The sequence below is a fragment of the Ostrinia nubilalis genome, chromosome 27, assembly GCF_963855985.1.
Source record: "Ostrinia nubilalis chromosome 27, ilOstNubi1.1, whole genome shotgun sequence".
Lineage (NCBI taxonomy): Eukaryota > Metazoa > Arthropoda > Insecta > Lepidoptera > Crambidae > Ostrinia > Ostrinia nubilalis.
The window spans coordinates 4,683,188-4,705,122 of NC_087114.1; the positions used below are offsets into that span (position 1 = coordinate 4,683,188).

At 39.1% G+C, this 21,935-nt stretch overlaps 2 protein-coding genes across 4 annotated transcripts in view; one reads left to right on the top strand and one right to left on the bottom strand.

The window, feature by feature from the left end:
- Nucleotides 1-7,872, top strand: part of LOC135085006 (cuticlin-3) — a 56,090-nt gene extending 48,218 nt beyond the window's left edge. The window contains exons 5-10 of the mRNA XM_063979781.1: nucleotides 2,773-2,945; nucleotides 4,447-4,531; nucleotides 4,961-5,103; nucleotides 5,681-5,825; nucleotides 6,440-6,580; nucleotides 7,325-7,872. Coding sequence (XP_063835851.1) covers nucleotides 2,773-2,945; nucleotides 4,447-4,531; nucleotides 4,961-5,103; nucleotides 5,681-5,825; nucleotides 6,440-6,580; nucleotides 7,325-7,522 — 885 coding nt within the window. The 3' untranslated portion in view covers nucleotides 7,523-7,872. The remainder of the gene's footprint in view (nucleotides 1-2,772; nucleotides 2,946-4,446; nucleotides 4,532-4,960; nucleotides 5,104-5,680; nucleotides 5,826-6,439; nucleotides 6,581-7,324) is intronic.
- A 1,894-nt stretch (nucleotides 7,873-9,766) lies between these two features.
- LOC135084853 (uncharacterized) lies at nucleotides 9,767-13,912 on the bottom strand. 3 transcript variants are annotated; one of them, XM_063979591.1, is made up of 4 exons: nucleotides 13,091-13,912; nucleotides 11,410-11,640; nucleotides 10,723-10,804; nucleotides 9,767-10,145 (listed from the first exon to the last, which is right to left on the bottom strand). In XM_063979591.1, exons 1-4 carry the CDS (start codon nucleotides 13,850-13,852, stop codon nucleotides 10,114-10,116), a joined length of 1,107 nt encoding a protein of 368 aa, XP_063835661.1. In that variant the 5' UTR covers nucleotides 13,853-13,912; the 3' UTR covers nucleotides 9,767-10,113. The 3 variants fall into 3 exon arrangements, with proteins under 3 accessions (XP_063835661.1, XP_063835660.1, XP_063835659.1); XM_063979590.1 differs by having other exon boundaries at nucleotides 9,767-10,168; XM_063979589.1 differs by lacking the exon at nucleotides 9,767-10,145 and having other exon boundaries at nucleotides 10,247-10,804.
- Nucleotides 13,913-21,935: the final 8,023 nt, after the last annotated feature.

The window sequence follows — 21,935 nt, forward strand, 5'->3', positions numbered from 1 at the left end:
CATCATTTCAGCCATAGGACGTTCACTGGCTGAACATAGGCCTCCCCCAATGACTTCCACATCGCATGGTTGGTAGCGGCCTGCATCCAGCGCCTTCCTGCTACCTTTATCAGGTCGTCGGTCCACCTTGTGGGTGGACGTCCAACGCTGCGTTTTCCAGAATTATAATTAGTATTATTTATTTATAAATAAATAAAACATTTATTCGCTGCAATCTTAGGGTTACAAATTAGGTGTGGACTTCCTCCAATAAGTATATAAGCACCTTGGTCAGAGCAAGCCGCTCTTCCATAGCATAATATTGTAAAAAAACCTTGTTAAGACTTTAGCTAAAGGAGATAGATTTGCATAAAATAGATCTTTTTCAGTTTATTTTGAGAATCGATTTATCAGCTTTCGATTCATATCGTTTAAGAATCGATGTTTTTAATGAATCGCCATCCCTATTCGCAAGCAGGTTTGTGGACTGTGCGGTTTTATTAAAAACCTGTGGCTCATGTCTTATTATTTGCTGAAAGTAAGCACTCACCGATAATAATAGCATAGAATTATTAAAAATAATACTTTTATGCGATACATTATAACTAATAGGACTAAATAAAAGGACCCAAATGGAAATAAATACATTTTCTTACAAAATATTTTGGTCCGCCGAGTTTATTTATGAAGGTATAATAATTTGTTTTTCACTGAAGGTAGGTATTAAAGGAAAGTCGTTTTCAGCTTCCTAATTTACTTCTTATCAATTTAATTCTGCATATCTTCCTGCCTATCTGTCCTATAATGACGATGTTTGTTCAAAAACAAAACAACTTCTATCCAATCGCAGTAGAGATAAACTTAAAATCAGCATGATTTCCTGAACTTGATGCAATGATTGTTCAAATTACACAACAGTTATAGCATTTGTGTATAAAATGCTCTATCATTCTGACATTTCAATAACTACAGAAAAAACCTATAATAATTAAGGTCAACGAAGCATGATCATCATTAGGGGAGACCGAGGAGAATTGTGACAGAGGAGAGTTGTGAGTTGTGACATTGTCTATTTTTTTGAACTTTTTAACCACTAGCGAGCTCCTAACAGTGAGTTTTTAGTTCAAGTCTCGAGCTAACAAATACGCGCTGTTGCGAACTCGCTCTTAGTTACTAGCTATCCAAAAAATTTACAATGACACAACTTACCTACCTCGGTCTCCCCTACTCTATGGTAGCTTTGGTCATCTAGCAGCTGTGGTTTGTGAATGGATATTATGTATGTAATTTTACCGCAACTACAATTGGTGGCACAGTTAGAATTGTATCACTTTTTGCTAATCAAACTACTTTGTAGAACAATGACACTATTAAGATTCAAAAGAGAAGGCTTTCTTCATAATGTAGTTCTTTACTTTAGACTAAATGACAAAAAAATATTAAGGCGTAGTTACGCTTAATTACTTAAGTCGTAATTTACTTCAAATACTCTTTTAACTTATGACAAAATCATATTTCTTGTGAAATATGAAAGTCTAATGTTTTCCACTTTCAGCATCTGGGTATCAAACTGAAGCTTCTGAACTTCTGAAAGTTAAAATATGACAATAATCTCCACATGTACCATAACAATCAATTTTGTGACACTGTGATGATGATCCTGAGAATCGATTATTATTGAACCCATCTTCCATGAAAAAGTTAGTTGAAACTATAGTCAAGCGATTTTGCAACGTCAAGTTGCAAAAATCAAAAACTAACAACCCATAATGATAGTAGCTATACGCTAGCGCACTCCTGTAAATATTAAGGCTGGGTGGCACTATCTTATTTTAACTTTGACAAACGTCAAAAATCTGTCAAACTCCATACAAAAAACGCCGGTTATCGTTATAGGTAGTTAAGGTCAAAATTACGTGGTGCAACTCAGCCTAAGATAGTTCAACGTGGCAGAAATCCGAACTAATAATCACTCGATTATTATTATTATACCTACTGAGGTATTGAACAATCCAGTAGGGCTATGCCTGAAATAAATACCTTTTATTTTATTTTATTGATAGAGCGCTCTCCTGACAATGTCAAAGCTGGGACGGTTCAGTGTAGAACACAATGACATAAAAGAAACTCGACCTAATACTCGTAAATAAACTGAAAACTGCCACAATAAAACAAACAATAGAATACCCTCAACAAGTTCTTTTGCACGACCGTTAAAATTTGAAATTCAAATGCCGACTTCCTTCCGAAATTCGTGCGCGACGCGGACGTGACGTCACGTCCCGCCATTGTCGCATGCGCAATTGCGCACCCTGTGATGTCATTCCTCCTTTCCGGGAATATTAACAAAAGGGAAGAAAGTGTTAAGAATTCGGTTATTAAATGGTTGATATTTGAAAAAGTAATAAAGTAGGTATTATATTACTTGCCAGATATGGTTATAAATTAGTACCTAAAGCAGGTCATCTAAGCGCTTTGCCGTATGTAATTACTATGCCTTAGGCATTTTGTGATAATTCCGCCACTTGTCCCATCACCGCCGATAAAGTGGCTAACTTTCGATCATTTTGTCGCTTTTTCTGCTGATGCCTAGATGCCTACGGGAGGAACGACAGATTGAGGAGCATTTTATCACCCCTTAACTTCAAGATCAATCTGCGAATAAGCAAAAATATTGTCACTGTTACACCTCTTTTTTGGCACATCTCTTTTGCTTACTTTTACGATTTGCAATATTTTGCGTGCTAAATTCTGTTCTATTCCATTTCCTAATTTAACTATTGCTTGTTTCAGGACGATGGCACCGTAGAGTACCACAACATGATCATCGTCCAGCCCCACCCCAAGATCGTGACGGGCCAGGGCCGCGGGTACGAGGTTCGCTGCCGCTACCGCCGCCGTGACCTGATGCAGTTCCACGTACTCCGACAGAACCGCGCGGGGAAGGCGCTGGCTGACCTTGACAGGTGACTACTTTGGCTGGTCTTTAAGAGCGCTACACATAACGTTCTTCGGTAGCTGATTCCTCGCTAGCTGGTCGGAGACGTTTCTGTACTTTGCCAGAAGTGCAGTCTGTAATCAGACGTTTTCCGCCAGCAAGACCAGACCAGTGGAGAAGTCTTGGCTGACCTTGACAGGTACATTAATTATACTCAAGAAGTCCTAAAGCGAAAACCAAGTACTTTGAAAGCAGCGGTAGATATACAGTCTCTTTATGAAAGCTCGACAGGTCATTGTGTGGAAAATCTCACATGTTCTGGCAACGAAACGATACGAGCAAGACACTGGCTGATCTTGACAGGTACATGCTCAAAGAGAGGCTTCCTTAGCTAGTCTTATAGAGGGTCATCGTAAGTACATTGGCCTGCTCTTACTTGTTCTTGAAGAGTGTCTACGAGGTGCATTGGCACTACCGCCGCCACGACCTGATGTAGTTCCGACAGAACCACGCGGGGAAGGCGCTGGCTGACCTGGACAGGTAAGTGACTTCTTTAGATACATACGGGACTATTCCCACCTCTCGTACCCACCGCTGCAACTCCTGTGTAGCCAGGATATACAGCTTGGCCGCCAATAACCCAACCAAACTCCGACAGAACCGCGCGGGGAAGGCACTGGCTGACCTTGACAGGTAGATGACTTAAGCTGGTTTTAAAGAGCGCTAGACATGATTTTATTATCATTATCCTCTCTAGCTGGTTAAGGAGACGTTTCTGTACTTTGCTAGTAGCACAATCTTTTTGTAGTCCAACTTATTCTACCAAGGGGACCACCCCGGGAAGGCACTGGCTGACCTGCATAAGTAGACTACCTCATTAGCTGGTCTGGCTTTAGGAGAAATTGCCTAACCAATACTTACTTACAACTGGTTTTAAGAAGAGCTGGACAGGGTCATCTTAAGTTATTAGGCCTCTTTAGCTGCTCTGAAGAGAAGTAGACTAGTCATTGTAAAAATTCATGAGGACGGCCTTTATCCATCTGTGGTAGTCACTGTTAGCATCTATAGATATTAGCTTAGTGTGTACTGGGTAGTTTCATATTATTCCGGAAAATGGTAGGGAGGAAGACGTTGACTGATCTAGACAAGTATCTACATGACTTGTTTACTTCATTTTTCCTAAGATCCTAAGTATTACGTGCTATTTAATCGCGTCAATAATAACCAAATACTGAAGGTGAAAGAACCCATTCTAATCTTATCAAGTTCGGAAATGTCAAACAAGCTTGCAACATCTGAACATCTTCGCAAAATGGCAGACATAAAAGGTAATAATTCAACCACACCCACTTGGTCCTAACCATTATGGTTACAAATTACTTCAATTAGGACCAAACTAGGGTGTGGGTGTGATAATACACATCCTAAAGCACATAATAGTCTGAGGACTTACATAGAAAACCTATTAGAACAATGACTTTAGCATGTTAAGAATGACGAGTTCTCACTTGTCGTAATTTTTGTTACAGTGATCTTCAAGACTTGGAGAAGGAGTTCGTCATGCTTCCCTCTGTCACCATGCAGCTGTTCAAAGGGGACCCTGAAGATAAACATGTGAGTGAAAAATCTTTCAATAGTTCGCGTACCTAACTACTTTGCCAATTTGCAACGTTTTGTGAACAATAACGTAGGTATGTGCAGTATGTTTAAAAAAAAAATTATTCGTAGTCCAGTAACCCTATAGTGCAAGCTTTATTTTAGGGCTGCATGAGTCCAAGGCTTTATTTACTTACTTAAGTGGCAGTGGGCGGGGCACATAGCTCGTAAAAATGATGGCTGTAGCATAGGAACGAAAAGTTATCGAAGGGCCACTACGGAGCGGAAGCAGTAGTGTGGGCAAGATGGAATTAAAATCTTGTGACGGTCGCGAGAAGCACCTAGATGCGGGCATCGCAGGACCGGTCATTACGGAATTCCCTATGAGGGGCCTTTGTCCAGCAGTTGCTTGAAACAAACCAATAATAATATTCTTCTTGACTTCAGGAGGTGTCCGAAGCGAAGGTGGGCGACACGGTGACCCTGGTGGTCTCCCTGGAGAAGCAGGATAATGTGGGCATGCTGGTGCGGGATTGCTACGTGCACGACGCGCTCGGGTGGGCGGAGCACAAGCTGATCGACGAGGACGGGTATACATATATTCTGTCTCCTTCTTTTGTTACTCTAATATCTCAGCTACACTACTCGCTTCAGCGCTTCGACGAAGTTATCTGGATTTCGAAGCGCATATCCACATCCACACACTTATGCAACCTCGCGAGGAACCCAGTCTCTCAGAGGCCGCACAGTAGGTAGGCAACATGGACGTTCAAGTGGCAGCTGCCATTGCGATGTGAACTCTCATTACAATAACGCTCAAATTCCTAATGATGAGATATCGACGCGACTGCAAACCATTATCCAAGGAATGTAGACGTTTTTTGTTCAAACTTTGGACTACTTCAAGTCCTTTGACTCGGCCGCAAAATCGACAATTTTCGGTTTTGAGTGGGCTCACGGACTACTGTGCGTAACTGCGTATGCCTACTACTATGGTATTAATTACTATTCCCACCTCCCGTTCCCACCATTCATGTTTTTGACTTCCACAGTTCAGCAATGTTAAAGTTAATTATATTTTTCCCAGCTTCTTTTGACTTGATTTGCTTTCCCTAGATTGAGCAGTGCAATACTTTACTAGGTCTGACTTGCAACTATTATTTCCAGATGCCCACTGGACAGTGCAGTGATGGGCGTATTCCAGTACTCGGCCGATAGCATGCGGGCCCAGGTCTCTTTCTCAGCTCACAAGTTTGCGTGGAGCCCTAGCGTGTACTACACTTGTGGGGTGAAGCTGTGTAAGAAGGCTTGTGTGAGTATAATATTATTATCATCATGATTTCTAGCGTAGGTCTGTTCTATGGTCCGGTCTCTGAGCATGTAAAATTTTGTCCAATGACCCCAAGCTACACATCCTTATCGCTCGCGTGTAATTATATTGCTGTTGCGACTGTGCGACTGGCGGCCGCAGAGAGTGTGCGAGCGCGACAGCAACATAATTACGCGCGAGCGATAAGGACGGGTAGCTTGGGGTCATTGGACAAAATTCTACGTGCTCGGAGACCGGGCTTTAATAAACAACGCAACGCAACGTCAATCCACAAAGAACAATATGCTGCTATTTTTCTTCCAACTAGCTGTCTTCTTGAGATCGTCGGTCTTCCCAATCAGGTGGTACTTATATCGGATACTTAGATCCGTTATGTAAATAACGGCTTCAATTCAAGCACCGAGGAATGCTAGGACCCCCGTTCCCAAGATGGCATTGACAATAAAATAGCGTGCAGGTTTTAGGCGCCAATAGCCTGACGGTGTCGATATCCGAGGGAATCTAATAAACACCAGCATATCCTATATCTAAACTAGAAAAACAATAAACTTTATTCTATTGCAGAATCTAACGCTAATTTATAATTTTGTCTCCAGCAACGAAAATCTTGCGCCGACAAGAGCAGACGACCAAGAAGGGACCTGGATGAAGGTTCCCCCGCTACTGTGGAGGTGTTCACCGGGCTCTACGTCAACGAGGCTGACTCGCTGGAGAGCGACGAGGTCACCAGTGAGAAGGTAAACCTCCCGCCTCTCGTTCCCACAGCTGCAACTCCTGTGTAGCCAGGATCTACAACTTGACCGCCAATTGAAGCCTCTACGTCAAAGAGGCCGACTCGCTGGAGAGCGACGAGGTCACCAGTGAGAAGGTAAACCATTTCCACAATCCCACCTCTCGTTCCCACCGCTGCAACTCCTGTGTAGTCAGAATCTACAGCTTGACCGTCAATAGGTCACCAGTGAGAAGGTAAACCTTCCGCCTCTCGTTCCCACAGCTGCAACTCCTGTGTAGCCAGGATCTACAGCTTGACCGCCAATAATAACCCAGCCAGTGAAGGACAAGTTTGCCTCGGGGACCAGTTCAGTGAGAAGGTATCCAAGATCTGCCATGACCATGAGACTCAGTTGTGGACGCCTTCTATTTGTAATTGTCTTCATATTTAGGTAGCAGGAAGGCACTGGAAGCAGACCGCTTCTAACCGGCCAATCTGGAAATCATTGGGGGAGGCATATGTTCAGCTGTGGACGTCCTGTGACTGAAATGATGATGATCATTTGTCCCATCGACATTTTTATTGTCATTTTGGTTAATGCAGCAGTATCTATTAATACTCAAATTTTCTTTCCAGTCAGTGTACCTTTCCAGACTGTCATGGACCATGGTCTTCACTGTGAATCACGATGAATGATGTTTCTTGCAATAATAGGTACTCAATCTTTTATTACATGTACTAAAATTAGAACATTTTACATTATTTTCAGAAAGAAGACGAGATCTGCATATCACAGCGTAACTTCGCCATCGGGATCTGCATCGCCGGAGTCATCCTGATGATTTGCGTCATCGCGGCCATAGCCTACATACTGGCTCGCAGACGAAGCCCCAAGACTTACAGTCGGACTGGCAGTTCCTTGTACAGTGGGCCTTACACTAACACAGGGTACTCACATACCAGCTAAGCTGGTGAATGGACGCCGATCGTCAGAAAGTCTCAATGGACGCCGATCGGCGGTCAGAGAACTTCAATGGACGCCGATCGCGGTCGTATAGTTTTTGGCGGTTGACAGTAATGCCAGAAATTCTTGAAAAGGACACTAAATACCAGAAAAAACCCAATTAGTTCTCTTCTCGTTTTTAAATTTAAACCGATTGGCGTCCATGCGTAGGTTTGTATCAAGTGTATTTTCATGTGTTGAAATTGGGTTTCAAAAAGTATTTTTTAAATGCCTCGCCATCTTTAAATATGTGCGCGTATTAATGAGAGTCAAATTAGTATTTAAAATTATCTACATCGAATTTTTAATGATCGCCTGAATATTCAAAAATACTATTCCGTATAAAAAAAGTACAAAATATTTTTTGAGACATTTTTTTTAGTTGAAAATGCCCGGTCTGTGTTAAATTAAATATTTTTTAAAGATTTCTACATTGGAATAAACTATCCTACACTGCCTAAGTCAGTTCTTTAACAATTTTAATTCGTATACTATACATTACACTCTAGTTTTAACTACAGTATAACATCATAGTTGCATAATATTATTTTAAAAATGCCATTTTGGTTTGCGATTTTTTTACAAAAAAAAATTTGTGATCGAGAAAAATTGCAGTGCATTTTGATTTTTTTAGTTTATATTTCAATTGTTGTGTTCAAATTCACAACGAAAGTCAGTTATAGTTAGTTATTTTTGTAATTTACCAACTTGTATGTAAGTTTTATATGCCTACCATAAATGGGAAACGTACTTTATAATATAATATTTATAATGTGATAATGTTTTGAATCATATCCGTCCTTTATTTTTAAGTAACACGTTTCTTTTCTAAAATTTTTTACTGGATCACCACAGAGATGCGACACGATTCGATTTTTTGCGTAAAAAAAATATTATAGACTTTTTTTTTAATAAAAAAAAACAGAAAAATTTTAGAAAAGAGGAGTGTCATACGTAATATAAGAAGGTTGCCTTGCATTACGTAAATAATCTAAAAATATATCAACATGACAAAATGTTGGTCTTGTATAAGGGTTTTGTTAAAGGCCTGCGAAAACTTAGTATAATAACATGTATTAGTTAATATTTTATACCGACTCTAACAAAATTACTGAATACTATAATAAAAACTAATAATTACCATATTTTAGTAATGTTTGAAGCAATATTGTTTGTGATATTTCTATTCTGTGTAAGTGACGTTTGAGCAGGCCTTTATACTTAGGTGGTGGGATTCCCTCTTCGACACCCAAAATTCAGATTTTTAGTTTAACTAGACTTTTTCAATTTCGATTTGACGATGGATGCCATATTTTTTAAGCTAGTTTTATTTTTAAGATTTAATATCGCCAGTAGTCCGTCCCGATTCGGTGCTATTTTATTACAGCTTATGTATTTTTCTATTGATTTTGAACAGGTGCCACAGAGATGCAAAAATTGTAGACAATTTTTGTTGCAGATCTATTTTTATTTAGACCATGAAATTGTACCTCTTTCGTAGATTAGTCTCATTTATGGCTAGTAAAATTTGTTGTGCGATTAGTCGCAACTTTGTGGCGACCTGTCTCAAAAAATCGCTTGTTTCTCTCACTATCTTATGTGTTTCGTAACAACGAATTATTCCGATGTCCGTTTCATACTACTCCATTGGTCTAACACATGTAACTATTTTAATTTACAATGGGGTTCTGGAACGACATCGGCAGTGTAATATGACAGTGTACGAATTTTTAACAAATATACTGACTTGATAAAATTTGTTGTTTCATTTTATATTAACAACTTTCTTCTACTCAACATCAATTAGCCTTTACTTTATGATCATCATTTTCATCTATAGAGGATGACGACGATTTAAAAAAATCTACTTCCCATTTTTTGGATTCCGCACCTTGATAGGAAAATACAAATATTTTTACAGTTTAAAAATCAAAGAATAGGTAATAATAATAAGTTAAAACTTAAAAACCAAAATTATAAAATAAAGTTTTATTAATTATTCATTTTAATTTATCACAACAATGTAACTTCTAGCACGCACTATTTACATTTTAGGTAGGTACACACTTAATTAGTTTAATCAACAACAAATTATATTGAAAGATTCTACATTGATACATGGTCTCCCCAGGTGGGAGTGAAACTGGGGGTAGTTGATCCAGGGGGAGGGGGGCAGTAGGGGGATTCAGATTCAAAGGAAAGGGATGCAGTGGGAGGGCAGATTGACCCAGGGAGAAGTGAAACTGGGGAGCAGTTGATACAGGGGGGAGTCTGATCCAGATGGGGAGTCCAATCTAGATGCAATCTGATTCAAACAGAGGGAAAATCTGACTATAACACCCTCATCTGTCGTAATCGTCTACAATCTCATTCAACCTCTGTGATCCGCCATTCTCTCGAAGTGTTCAACGTTTTTCAGCACGCCACCGTCTACATGGGCGAAGTGCTCCTGTTCTATCAGGATCATGGACAGCCTATTGTTCATGCGTATAGTTTTAAATTAGGACAATTCCTAATAATGAAAAGTTCTACACTTTTAAACCTTACAGTCTTATCTAGATGAGGGACACTCTGATCCAGGGAGATTCTGATCCAGACAGGCAGTTTGACCTATAGTCTGATCGCCGAGCACGTAGAATTTTGTCCAATGACCCCAAACTACCCATTCTTCTCGCTCGCGTAGAATTTTGTCCAATGACCCCAAGCTACCCATCCTTATCGCTCGCGCGTAATTATATTGCTGTTGCGCTCGCACACTCACTGCGGGCGCCCGTCGCACAGTCGCGACAGCAATATAATTACGCGCGAGCGATAAGGATGGGTAGCTTGGGGTCATTGGACAAAATTCTACGTGCTCGGAGACCGGGTTTTAGGTGGCAGTCTGACCTAAGTGGGTGAGGAGAATTCTGATTTTGGTGTAGGGCAGTATAATCCAGGAGGAGGGAGTTTGATCCAAGGGTAGGAGGTAGATTGATCAAGGGTGAGAGATAGTTTGATCCAGGGACGGGCACTCTGATTCAGGGGGAGGGGGCAGTCTGACTATAACACCCCCCATCTGACGTAATCATCCACAATCTCATTTAATCTCTGCACAGCGAAATGGTTGGCCCTGGTCATTAGATCCGCTATGCCCTCGAAGTCATCAACGTTTTTCAGCACGCCACCGTCTACATTGCCGAACTGTTCTTCATCTTTGAAAATCATGGGCAGCATCATTCCGGAGACCATCAGGGCAAAGGGCAGCATCTGTGGAAATAATAAACTTCACAACCCACTGTAATCAAGGAGTAGATCCTGGCTGCACAGGAATTGCAGTGGTGAGAACGAAAGGTGGGATATAGCCCAATGTAGCGACAGACATGGTTCATATTGTCCAAAATTATTTGAAAATCCAAATGTAACATTATGGGAAAGCAAAAAATAATTCCAATATGAATTTATTTAAGCCGCTATATTGGCCTGTAAGCACTGTGGCTTTTCAAGATGTAATAGCTATACGATTCTGTAACATAAGTGTGGCTGACTGTACAGGTTCAAATAATAAGATAATGATGGTTGAGGATGATGTGGCAAAAAATAAAGCGACGACAGCACAAAAACAGTGTGATAGTCAACATGGCGTCTATTTTTTCGTTCGTTTCGTCGAAAATAATTTCGGGCAAAGAGCTCTTAAGAAATTTCTACAACAATCGGTCCTGCGCTGCCAACTTCCAAGCTCCTTCACCAGATCGTCAGTTGACCATATTAAGCCTGACAAACGTCTTCCAGTCCGTCTACATCTTTGGTAACTCAGTTTGGAATAGTACCTTTAATCGCCGCCACCTGCAGTTGGGGATATTTCTACCACTTACCTCTTTCAACTCCTCATCAAAGATATCCCTCGGAAAAGCCTCCTCAGGGTCCAAGTCCAGCCTCCGTAACGCAGCAGCCATATGCTCGTAGTAGTGGTCAATAAGCCGATCGAAGTACTTGGCTCGGAACGCCCCGTCTGACCCCGTAAAGATGAAATACAGCAAATCGTTGGCAGCAGATCCTGGATGCAAGGACTGGTAGTCTACGATCACTATCTGGAGTTTGCCGTCCTGGAAAGTTAAAAAACAAGTAGGTTAAGAGGCATTCCATAAATTAGTTACTTCACAATTTAAAGGGGGGAGAAGAGGGTCCAGTGACAAGGAGTGAGAGGGGTCCTAAATCTTACACAAACACTATTTCAAAATAATTCAATTTTTGTCATTTTTGCGAGTTAGGGATAGAAAGGTTAGGTTTTCGTAATGTGTGGTTTTCAGAAAGTTGAGTTTTCGAAGGTTAGGTTTGCAGAAATTTTGGTTTTCTAAAGTTAGGTTTTCAAATAGGTTTTCAGTGTTAGATTACAAGTGCGGTTTCCATAAAGTTCGGTTTTCAATAAGCTAGGTTTTCTACTTAGGTTTTTGTCAGTTTATTAATAATTAAATAATTAACCTTTCGAAACTTTTTTTACATAAAGCATTAGTCGGTAAACCTATATTTCATAAATATATTATTATGTATTAACAAACTGAAAATCTTGGCCTATGTTCAGCATTGGACGTCTTGTGACTGAAATAAGATGATGTTTTTTTATTATTATTACTAGCCAACATTGTTTAGCAAGTTTTCGTTTTTACCTAGCTAGCCTAGACCTTTCGAAACTTAGGTTTTCTAAAATTAGGTTTTCTAAGTTAGGTTTATACAAAAAAAACAGAACTGTTAACGAAAAATTTCCTGAAAGTGTGACAATGTATTAATAGCCTCCCAATTAACCCATTAATACTGAATTAACAGCATCATTAAATAAATTAACATTAATTAGATCTATGTATTTGACTTCCTTCTAGTTTGTGATAAGTTAAGTAAATGTATTCAAGAAAACTAACATTTTTATCTTTAACTCTTAACGCCAGTGTAATAAGGTTTTTAGGTTTCCCTTCAACAGAAAATTTAAAACATATTATTTTAAGATAATTATGTGCTCCAATTCATCGGAATTGAAATTCACATCTAATTTATTTAATTTTGAATTACTGTAGTTACTTAAATTAGGTTAATTTATTATAATGCTTTAGTAGTTGAATATGTTTCTGTAATTGGCTTATTTTTCAGGTAATGTAGGTACCTAACTATTTAATGTTGTTGAAACATTGTTAAATAAATAGGACAAAATTAGAAGGACATTACCTACAGGTAAATGTCATTTGAAAACGCAAATTGTCCAAAGATTTGAGAAAAAAAAGTTACGCACTTTTCAGACTAGTGGTTCATTTCAAAAAATAGAATGGGTTTTCATAGTTATTCTCAATTTATTACAGTACGGGACTATTCCCACCTCTCTTTCCCATCGCTGCAACTGCTGTGTAGCCAATAAAAACCTAACCAGTGAAGGTCAAGTTGGTTCCAGGGGAAAGTTAAACTGTCATTGGACCCGCAACGAAATTAATCAGAAGAACATAGGAGGAGTTCGAAGTTAAGGTTCGTTTATTTCAGTAGTCAAGTCAAGTATTACACGTTTTAACTTACCTCATCGAACTTATGCATCAGATTACTCTGCTTGAAGTCACTGTGCACGATAACTGGCTTCTTCAGCGGTTCATAAAACTTTTGGGTCTCCTCCATACTGAACGAGTCGAAGAATCTCTCCACTTTCTCTCGATTCTCCTCTCGTATCATCTTGATTGTCTTGCTCACCATTTGTTTCATTGTTACTGCTATGATTGAGTCTTCCTCCATTTTTTCTCTTTTTAACACTTTGGAATATTCTTCGTAGTCATCCGGATATTCAATTTGAAATGCTATTGATAAAGCATGGAGCTTCGCTAGTTCTTCAACTGCTTTCGACGCGTAGTCCCAGTCAATTGGCCTAAGCCTGTCGTATGTATCAAAACCGTCTATATACAAATCCTGCAGCACTATTACCTCTTTCAAATATGCGTCGTTGCCTCCGTAATACTTGGGAATGACCAGTCTATATTCTTCTGGAACATTATGCCGTTCTTCTATATCTCTGTACGACTTTGCCAGCTTCGTGTAGAATGTCCTTTCGATGTCGAAGATTCTAGTTTTGACTTGTTCTCGGAATAATTCAGAGATGATAGCCACTTTCGCGAATATGTTGATGGGTTCTTTGCCTTTTGATTTGATAGTCCCATTGAAGAGTCGAGAAGTGAAGTTGGAGCCGGTTGTGGGTTTAATTGAAGTTTCTATGTCAGCATCTTCATATTTTTGGTCGACAGCAATCGTTTGTAAAATGTTTCTTAGGAAAATTTCGCGCGCGTCCGTCATTTTAGTAGTTCAACGGTGTACTGAATTAAAAAACGCTTAGGCTGCGTTGCACCACCTAACTTCGACCGTACCCAGCCTAGTTGTGTGTGCTTACAAATGATACGTTCTTAATCTTTTTTTGGCAAATGAATTAATGAGTAGGTAGGTAGGCGATGCCTCTTTAGGCTAATGGTTGTACTTATTAAAAAGTTTGAAAAATAATTTTCAATGAAAAACCCACCAAAGTGACATGTAATAAAAATCCAGAAAGAAATTCACTTTTGAAAATTCAAGGAAAAAAATTCAGAGTAATTTTGTAGACCTTTATTTATTACAATTCAAAGAGAATTTAATGAAATTTATTTATTTTTAAATTTACCTTTATAACATTAGATCGTCCAGGAGATTTCCTTGACGTTTACAACATTCGATCAACATACATCAAAATCTTGAAATGCGTTCGTTAGAATTACCTCGAAACCTATTTTCCATTTTTTGCCAAATGTTCAACTTCAGTTGCTGCATGGTTGTTGGATTATAAATTTTACTCTATTCTTGAGGTAACACCACAAAAAGGAGTTTTCTGAAGTGAGATCAGGGCTTCCTGGTGGCCAAGAGATATCACCCCTGCCTGAAATTATTTTTTTGTGGGAACATGTCTCTTACCATCTAAATGCTCTCATTTGAAGTGTGACACGTAGCCGTATCTTCATGAAACCCAGTGCTCATAGCCTTGCGAATCTTGCAGCTTTGAAATAAAAAAGCTTTTCAGCCTACCAGTAATAGCACTCTCAATAAAATTAATCATCCTTTCAATGCAACAAACCAATTAAGCAGGGTTGAAATCTCATTGCCATCAAGAAGCCCTAATCTTATTCCAGCAGACTTTCTTTTTATGGGGTTACCTAAGTCAATGTCAAAGTCAAAATTTCTTCATTTGTATATTGACTTTTAAATAGTGCTCACAAATCGTCAAATATTTTGCTCTTAAGGGCATTTCTACGGGGACGACCGATCGACCTACTGGGGCGAAAAAAGTACCTTTAAAATTGAAGTACGGACTTGAAAAAAATCACACGTATTTATAGGACTCTTGACTTGATGGAGAGCATATTTAGAAGACCGCCAGGTTTTACATCTCGCCTTGAAAAAATCCGAAAGTTCAAAAACGGGCGAAATTTGGCCTAAAATGGAGTGTCCGGTTTCCAGAATTTACTCGTTTTTGCTTCATAACTTTTAAATTAATAACTTCCCCATTATGAAACCCACATTCACAGAACAAGGGATAGTTAATAAAGCTATATAAATGAGTTTCTTTATTGTAAGTCCTTGGGTTTCAATACAGTAACACATTTAAATTTTGTCCGACGTGTGTGCCTCAATTCCGTGATTTTTACTTTTGTGCTCCTATATCACTAACAACGCACAATACGAACACCCACGCCTGATTCCCATAAACTAGCAGTTGCATTCGAGTGGTCGAGCAGTATAAAAGAGGGATCAGTCGCTTTGAGGAGCATTTTTCAGAGGTTTGAAATCACTCAGAATTTTTGGTCACTGGCCATTTCTCAAACCGGTGTGCGATATTAATAATGTTCATGAATCATTTAATGAGATTACTGCTGAATTAATTAAGTATTTAACTGATATCTGTCATTACGTTTGGTAGAAATCGTTGTAATTTATAATATTTTCGAGTAATTTGATGAAATGTGATTTTTCCTCAATTCCATGGATCTCAATTCCGCGGAATATGGGGCATCGAATTGAGAAAACACGTACACCGAATTGATATTAAATGAAAATAGATACTTTTATTGTGCTATAAATTGTTTGTGTAACTTAAAATAATAATGAAATCAATAGAGCATAATAATAGGGTGAACTACCAATCATTGGACCGTACCAGTCATTGGACAGAAGACAATAAAACTAATTTTTTGAGGTTTCATTAAAAAAAATACACTGCTATTGCTATCTTATTAAAATATTCTTCCAGGTTCTTCCCTCGACCTTCACCAGATCGTCGGTCTACCTAGTGGGGGCCTGCTCAGTGGTCCGTGGTTTCCACTCGACAACTTTTCAGTCCCAACAGACATTATGTGCGAGCTATGTGCCCCGCCCACTGCTACTTGATTTATGCAATTTTACGGGCTATGCCGGTCATTTTGGTTCTCTTGCCGATATTCACATTTCTGATTCTTATTAGGCTCATAGTAAGCGACCAAGTTTCACATCCATACACCATCACTGGCAACACACACTGATAGAAGACTTTTGTCTTAAGACGCTGCGGTATTTTAGACGGTAATAGCGAAGCTTCCCGATCGATGCTTAGCTGAGTTGAATTCAGCGATAGACCTCTTTCTCAAAGTTGGACCTAACTATCTGGACTCTTGTCCCAGGTATACACAATTGTCAACAACTTCGAGTGTGGTCTCCAACCTTCAGAGGAGTGGGTGCAACACGGACATTTGACATGATTTTTGTCTTGTCCATGTTCATTTTGAGACCCACTTGTTGAAAGGCTCTACGGAGGCCATGACTCCGATATCATCCCCGATATCGCGACTCCTTGGTCTTCTGTATAATCTGCCGTAGCGTACCTGTGTGTGTACCATAATACTAAAGCTTTTTCGGAAACAAACTTGTTCGGAAGACTGGAAGTCGTCGAGTCTGCGAGCGAGATGATTCGTAAGGACTCTCTAAAACAGCTTGTAAACACGCCTCATAAGTGTGATGAGTCTATAATGCTATCACCACACTTCTGTGCCATGCCGGAGGCGTTTTTTCTTCGAGAATGACGGAATTGAACTGCTTCTGTAGAGCCTTTAGTACCGGCGAAGCTCAGCTATAATGCCGTAATACCTGGTGCCTTGTGCCTTGTTTCAGCTATTTGAGTGCCATTTTAATCGTGTACAAACTGACGTCCGATATAATATCTTCGGTATAGTGTCAGGTCAATCTAGCTCTTGGGTTTTGCAATATTTGTTTTATATTTAAGGTTAAGAGTAAATAAACAAAGAGACCCTGTGTTATGTATTTATTTGTTTTATTTAAATAAAATTAAAATAATATACAGGATGTCCCGTAATGTAACGTCAAGCCGGAACTGGGTGTTGAGGCAAGTTGTGCTGGTTATCAGAAAAATATAAAAAAAAATCTATGTGGCATATTTTAAAAATAATAGGCATTTAAAAAAGTCAAAAAATTCTACTCCAGGTGACGGTCCTTTTACTCGTGTTGCCACAAATCTTCACTTTTCCAAATTTTTTTTTTTGTTATGTAACCCTGAATAATGCCTCTCTAAATTGTTATCAAAATTACAAAACCAGATGCTCCAACTTGGATGAAAAAATACATTATTCCCAAAAAAAAATATCAAAATAAAAATTTTGCCTAGTTTAAACTGACTGTACTGAAAAAAAATTGTACTACGCGAGTGTGGCAAGTGACGTCATAATTTGGCGCATTTAGTAAGGATTCAAAAATGGTATAACACTTTGTAAAATCTTGCTGTAATTGTCGACAATTTTTGTTTATTGGAAATAATCCCGTTTTTAACTTTATCTACCTTGGTTAAAAATATTATTCTAATGTGCCCAAAATTTAAGTTTCTGGCTTAAGTGAGGTGGAGAAGCCATTTTAAAAGGTATGAGCGGGACGGAGAGGGCCATCTTACCAAGCAGGGATGTTATGGATATGCGTAACCGTAACCGAAACTATCGGATATCCGAAATAAAAAAATGTCCATAACCGTAACCGAAACTGATTCAAAAGTTACGCATAGTTTTGGATAAAGGCCAAACTGCAAAACTCTATGAAATTTGCAGTATACACGCCGCAGCTGCAATGCCGCGCTGCCGATTTCATAGTTTTGCAGTTTGCGGTTGCAGTTTGCGGTCTGCGGCCCGTCTTGGAATTGTACCTTAAATCTTAATATTTGTTACCAACTTGTCTGGCATTCGCTGGTACCATCTAATATGCCAGCCTGTTTTACCTTTATCATACATAGGTGTCGTCTTAGTTGGTACATAAAGTAGCTATGTGGGTCACGCTCACGCAGCATCTTGCTATGTGTATTATACCTACATTTTTGAAATTCTAATAATTCCGTAACCGAAATTATCCGAGACTTTCGGATAATCTGAAATGATTTCATATCCGTGACCGTAACCGAAACCGGCATAATATTATTCTAATATCCGTAACCGTATCCATAACCAAAACTTCATATCCTTATTATCCCTGTTACCAAGTACAAGTGCAGGCAGGGCAGGTAGTAAAGGCGCGCGCGCACGGGTGACTTTTGTCACAGTATGTCAACTACTAATTACTGTCATGGTGACAAAAGTTTCTGTGACTGACTGTATGGTAGTCAGTCACAGAAACTTGAATTTTGGTTTCATTAGAATAATAATTTTTAACCAAGGTAGATAAAGTTAAAAATGGGATTATTTCCAAAAAACCAAAAATTGTCGACAATTACAGCAAGAATTTACCAAGTGTTATACCATTTTGGAATCCTTACTAAATGCGCCAAATTATGACGTCACTTGCCATACTCGCGTAGTACAATTTTTTTTCAGTACAGTCAGTTTAAACTAGGCAAAATTTTTATTTTGAAATTTTTTTTGAGAATAATGTATTTTTTTCGTCCAAGCTGGAGCAGCTGGTTTTGTAATTTTGATAACAATTTAGAGAAGCATTATTCAGGGTTACATAACAAAAAAAAATTTGGAAAAAGTGAAGATTTGTGGCAACACGAGCAAAAGGACCGTCACCTGGAGTAGAATTTTTTGATTTTTTTAAAATGCCTATTATTTTTAAAATATGCCACATAGATTTTTTTTTATATTTTTCTGATAACTAGCACAACTTGCCTCAACACCCAGTTCCGGCTTGACGTTACATTACGGGACACCCTGTATAAAAATTAAGAATTTATTATAGTTCCTTATTAAAAAATTAAACATATTGATTAGGATTTTTGTTTTATTCCATTGGTATTTCAGACACATAAACCTAAAATGAACCATCTAACTAATAGACCAGCAATCAGATATCAAATAATTATTGAAATACATTAGGTATTTCTTCATAATGTCATCAATTCTAAGTTTGCGGAGCGATTTTTATATTTGGAGATTCATTTCTCAATTCCGTGATTCATTTTCTCAATTCGGTGCTCTCTCAATTCGATGCTTAACATTTCTCATAAACCACTTCACAATATTTAGTGACAATGCTATTTTTACATTCAGAATGGAGTAACATTTATTGTTTTGTATTAAAACTACTTAAAAAACTAAATATAAATTTTAGCACCGAATTGAGAAAAAATACACCGTACAGTAGAAATGCCCTTAAGGAGCCTCTACATGTCTCATAATCTTTTTACCCTACCAGCGCTTCGAGACCAACATTTGGCAAGTGCTGAGAAGAAGCGCCGCAACAAACTCAGTCACCACTGTCACCTTTTTATGAGCAGAGTACCTACTCTAATAACCCAAAAACTCTGCAGCATTCATCCATCCTGAATCCATTCCGAGGTAACTCTAACGAAAGTTTTCCAAAGTTTGATTTATGTTAACCGAATGTTGTAAACGTCAAGGGAATCACATGTACGATCTTTAAAACAGAAAGTAAATTTAAAAATAAATTGCATGAAATTTTCTTTAAATTGCAATAGTTAAAGTTCTACAAAAATGTACCTACAGTTTTCTTTTCCTTGAATTTTCAAAAGTGAATTTTCTTCTTGTATTAACAATAAGGACATAGTTAGGTACAGTTACGAGTATTTTCTTAGTGTGTAGTTCATCATGACATCGCATTTGATTAAATTCATGCGCGTATATAGACACTAGTACTATTTTTATCAATTGCAAATACCCTATTGTCACTACTCATTGTTTTGTTAATTATATTCGTATCTAATAATTTTACAGGTGCAGGATAACGTCTTACGAGTCTGTAGTATTTGTTTAAGGTCGATAACAAACACTATTATAATCTCTTATTATCTATATTACTTAGCACTATTATAAAAAAATATTAGGACTACTTAAGTAATTTGTTTTCTTAACAATTATCTGATTGTTTGATAAATAATTTCCACTTGCAGTTTCGTCTTTGTCATTTGGGTCGCACGTAATATAAATACTTAGGCCGAGTTGCACCACCTAACTTTTACCGTAACTATGACGATAACCGGTGTTTTTTTATGAAGTTTGACAGATTTTTGACGTTTGTCAAAGTCAAAGTTCGTTCGTTTCAGCCGAAAGACGTCCACTGCTGGACAAAGGCCTCCCCCAAGGATTTCCACAAAGACCGGTCCTGCGCCGCTTGCATCCAGGTACTTCCCGCGACCTTTACCAGATCGTCGGTCCACCTAGTGGGAGGCCTGCCCACGCTACGTCTTCCAGCTCGTGGTCGCCACTCAAGAACTTTCCTGCCCCAGCGGCCATCAGCTCTTCGAGCTATGTGCCCCGCCCACTGCCACTTGATTTTAGCGATTCTGCGGGCTATGTCAGTCACTCTGGTTCTCCTACGGATCTCCTCATTTCTGATTCGATCACGCAGGGAAACTCCGAGCATAGCACGCTCCATCGCTCTTTGGGTGACCTTGAGCCTTCTTATGAGGCCCATAGTAAGCGACCACGTCTCAGAGCCATACACCATCACTGGCAACACACACTGGTCAAATACTTTTGTCTTGAGACACTGCGGTATTTCGGACGTGAGAATTTCGCGAAGCTTCCCGAACGCTGCCCAGCCGAGTTGGATTCGACGATTAACCTCTTTCTCGAAGTTGGACCTACCTAACTGGACTGTTTGTCCCAGGTATACATAATTGTCAACAAGTTCGAGTGTAGTGTCTCCAACCTTCAGAGGAGTGGGTACAACACGGGCATTTGACATAATTTTTGTCTTGTCCATGTTCATTTTAAGACCCACTTGTTGAGAGGCTCTACTGAGGCCATCGAGCATTGTGTTTAGGTCCTCCACGGTCTCAGCCATGACTACGATATCGTCCGCGAAACGAAGGTGTGTGATATACTCGCCGTTGATATTTATGCCGAATCCGCTCCAGTCCAGAAGCTTGAAAACATCTTCCAGGGCGGTGGTGAACAGTTTCGGAGATATGACATCTCCCTGTCTCACCCCTCGCTGCAACTGGATAGGTTTCGAGTTCTGATCCTGGAGGCGGACCGACATTGTGGCGTTTTCGTACAAGCCCTTCAGCGCTTCGATGTATCTATAGTCAATTTGGCACCGTTGGAGAGACTGTAGCACTGCCCAGGTCTCGATCGAGTCGAAGGCTTTTTCATAGTCCACAAACGCCAGACAAAGTGGCTGATTATACTCCTCGGTCTTCTGTATAATCTGCCGTAGCGTATGTATGTGGTCTATGGTACTAAAGCCTTTTCGGAAACCGGCAAAGTCAAAGTAAGATGGTGCAATCCAACCTTAGGTACTAGAGTAGGCTGAGTTGCACCACCTAACTTGGACCGTAACTAACGATAACTGGTGTTTTTTGTGTGGAATTAGACAGATTTGTGACGTTTGTCAAAGTTAAAGTAAGATGGTGCAAACCCAGCCTTAGAGTATACTTAATTATTATCTGTGGTAATATTACGAGCAAAAGACAGTATATGGAATCACCCGTTGTTTGTTTGTTTGTGATCTTAGGATTCGGCTTACACTCCCCACACACACTGGCCATACAGGTTGGGGAGGCCTGATGTTCGCATATTTGTAACATCCAAACTGGCCCATTTATTGTCCCGAAACAGTGGTAGCCTTTTTGCAAAATAAATGAGTTTTTTATGAGTTTCAAAGGGAGAGATGGTGGTGGTTCTATTCTACTCGGCTGGAACTAAACGGACTTGACAACAGCTGCTTATCGCAATATTATCAATGCTCACGTACTCGTATGTCATTTAATATTAGTATAATCAAATTCTGATAAGAAATAATAACAACACAATGAGTCGTCACAATCGATAATAATTTATTTACAAATAAGTGAAAATAGAACATGTATCTACTCGTATTCGGAATGATTCCTCGGTAATGAAATCGGAAGCTCAAATAAAAAAAG

Coding starts and splice junctions, on each gene's coding strand:
- LOC135084853 (XM_063979589.1), bottom strand. CDS start 13,852: ATGACGGACGCGCGCGAAATTTTCCTAAGAAACATTTTACAAACGATT. Junction 11,641..13,090: donor TGATGCATAAGTTCGATGAG/GTAAGTTAAAAC, acceptor TTAACTTTCCAG/GACGGCAAACTCCAGATAGT. Junction 10,805..11,409: donor TTGATGAGGAGTTGAAAGAG/GTAAGTGGTAGA, acceptor TTATTTCCACAG/ATGCTGCCCTTTGCCCTGAT.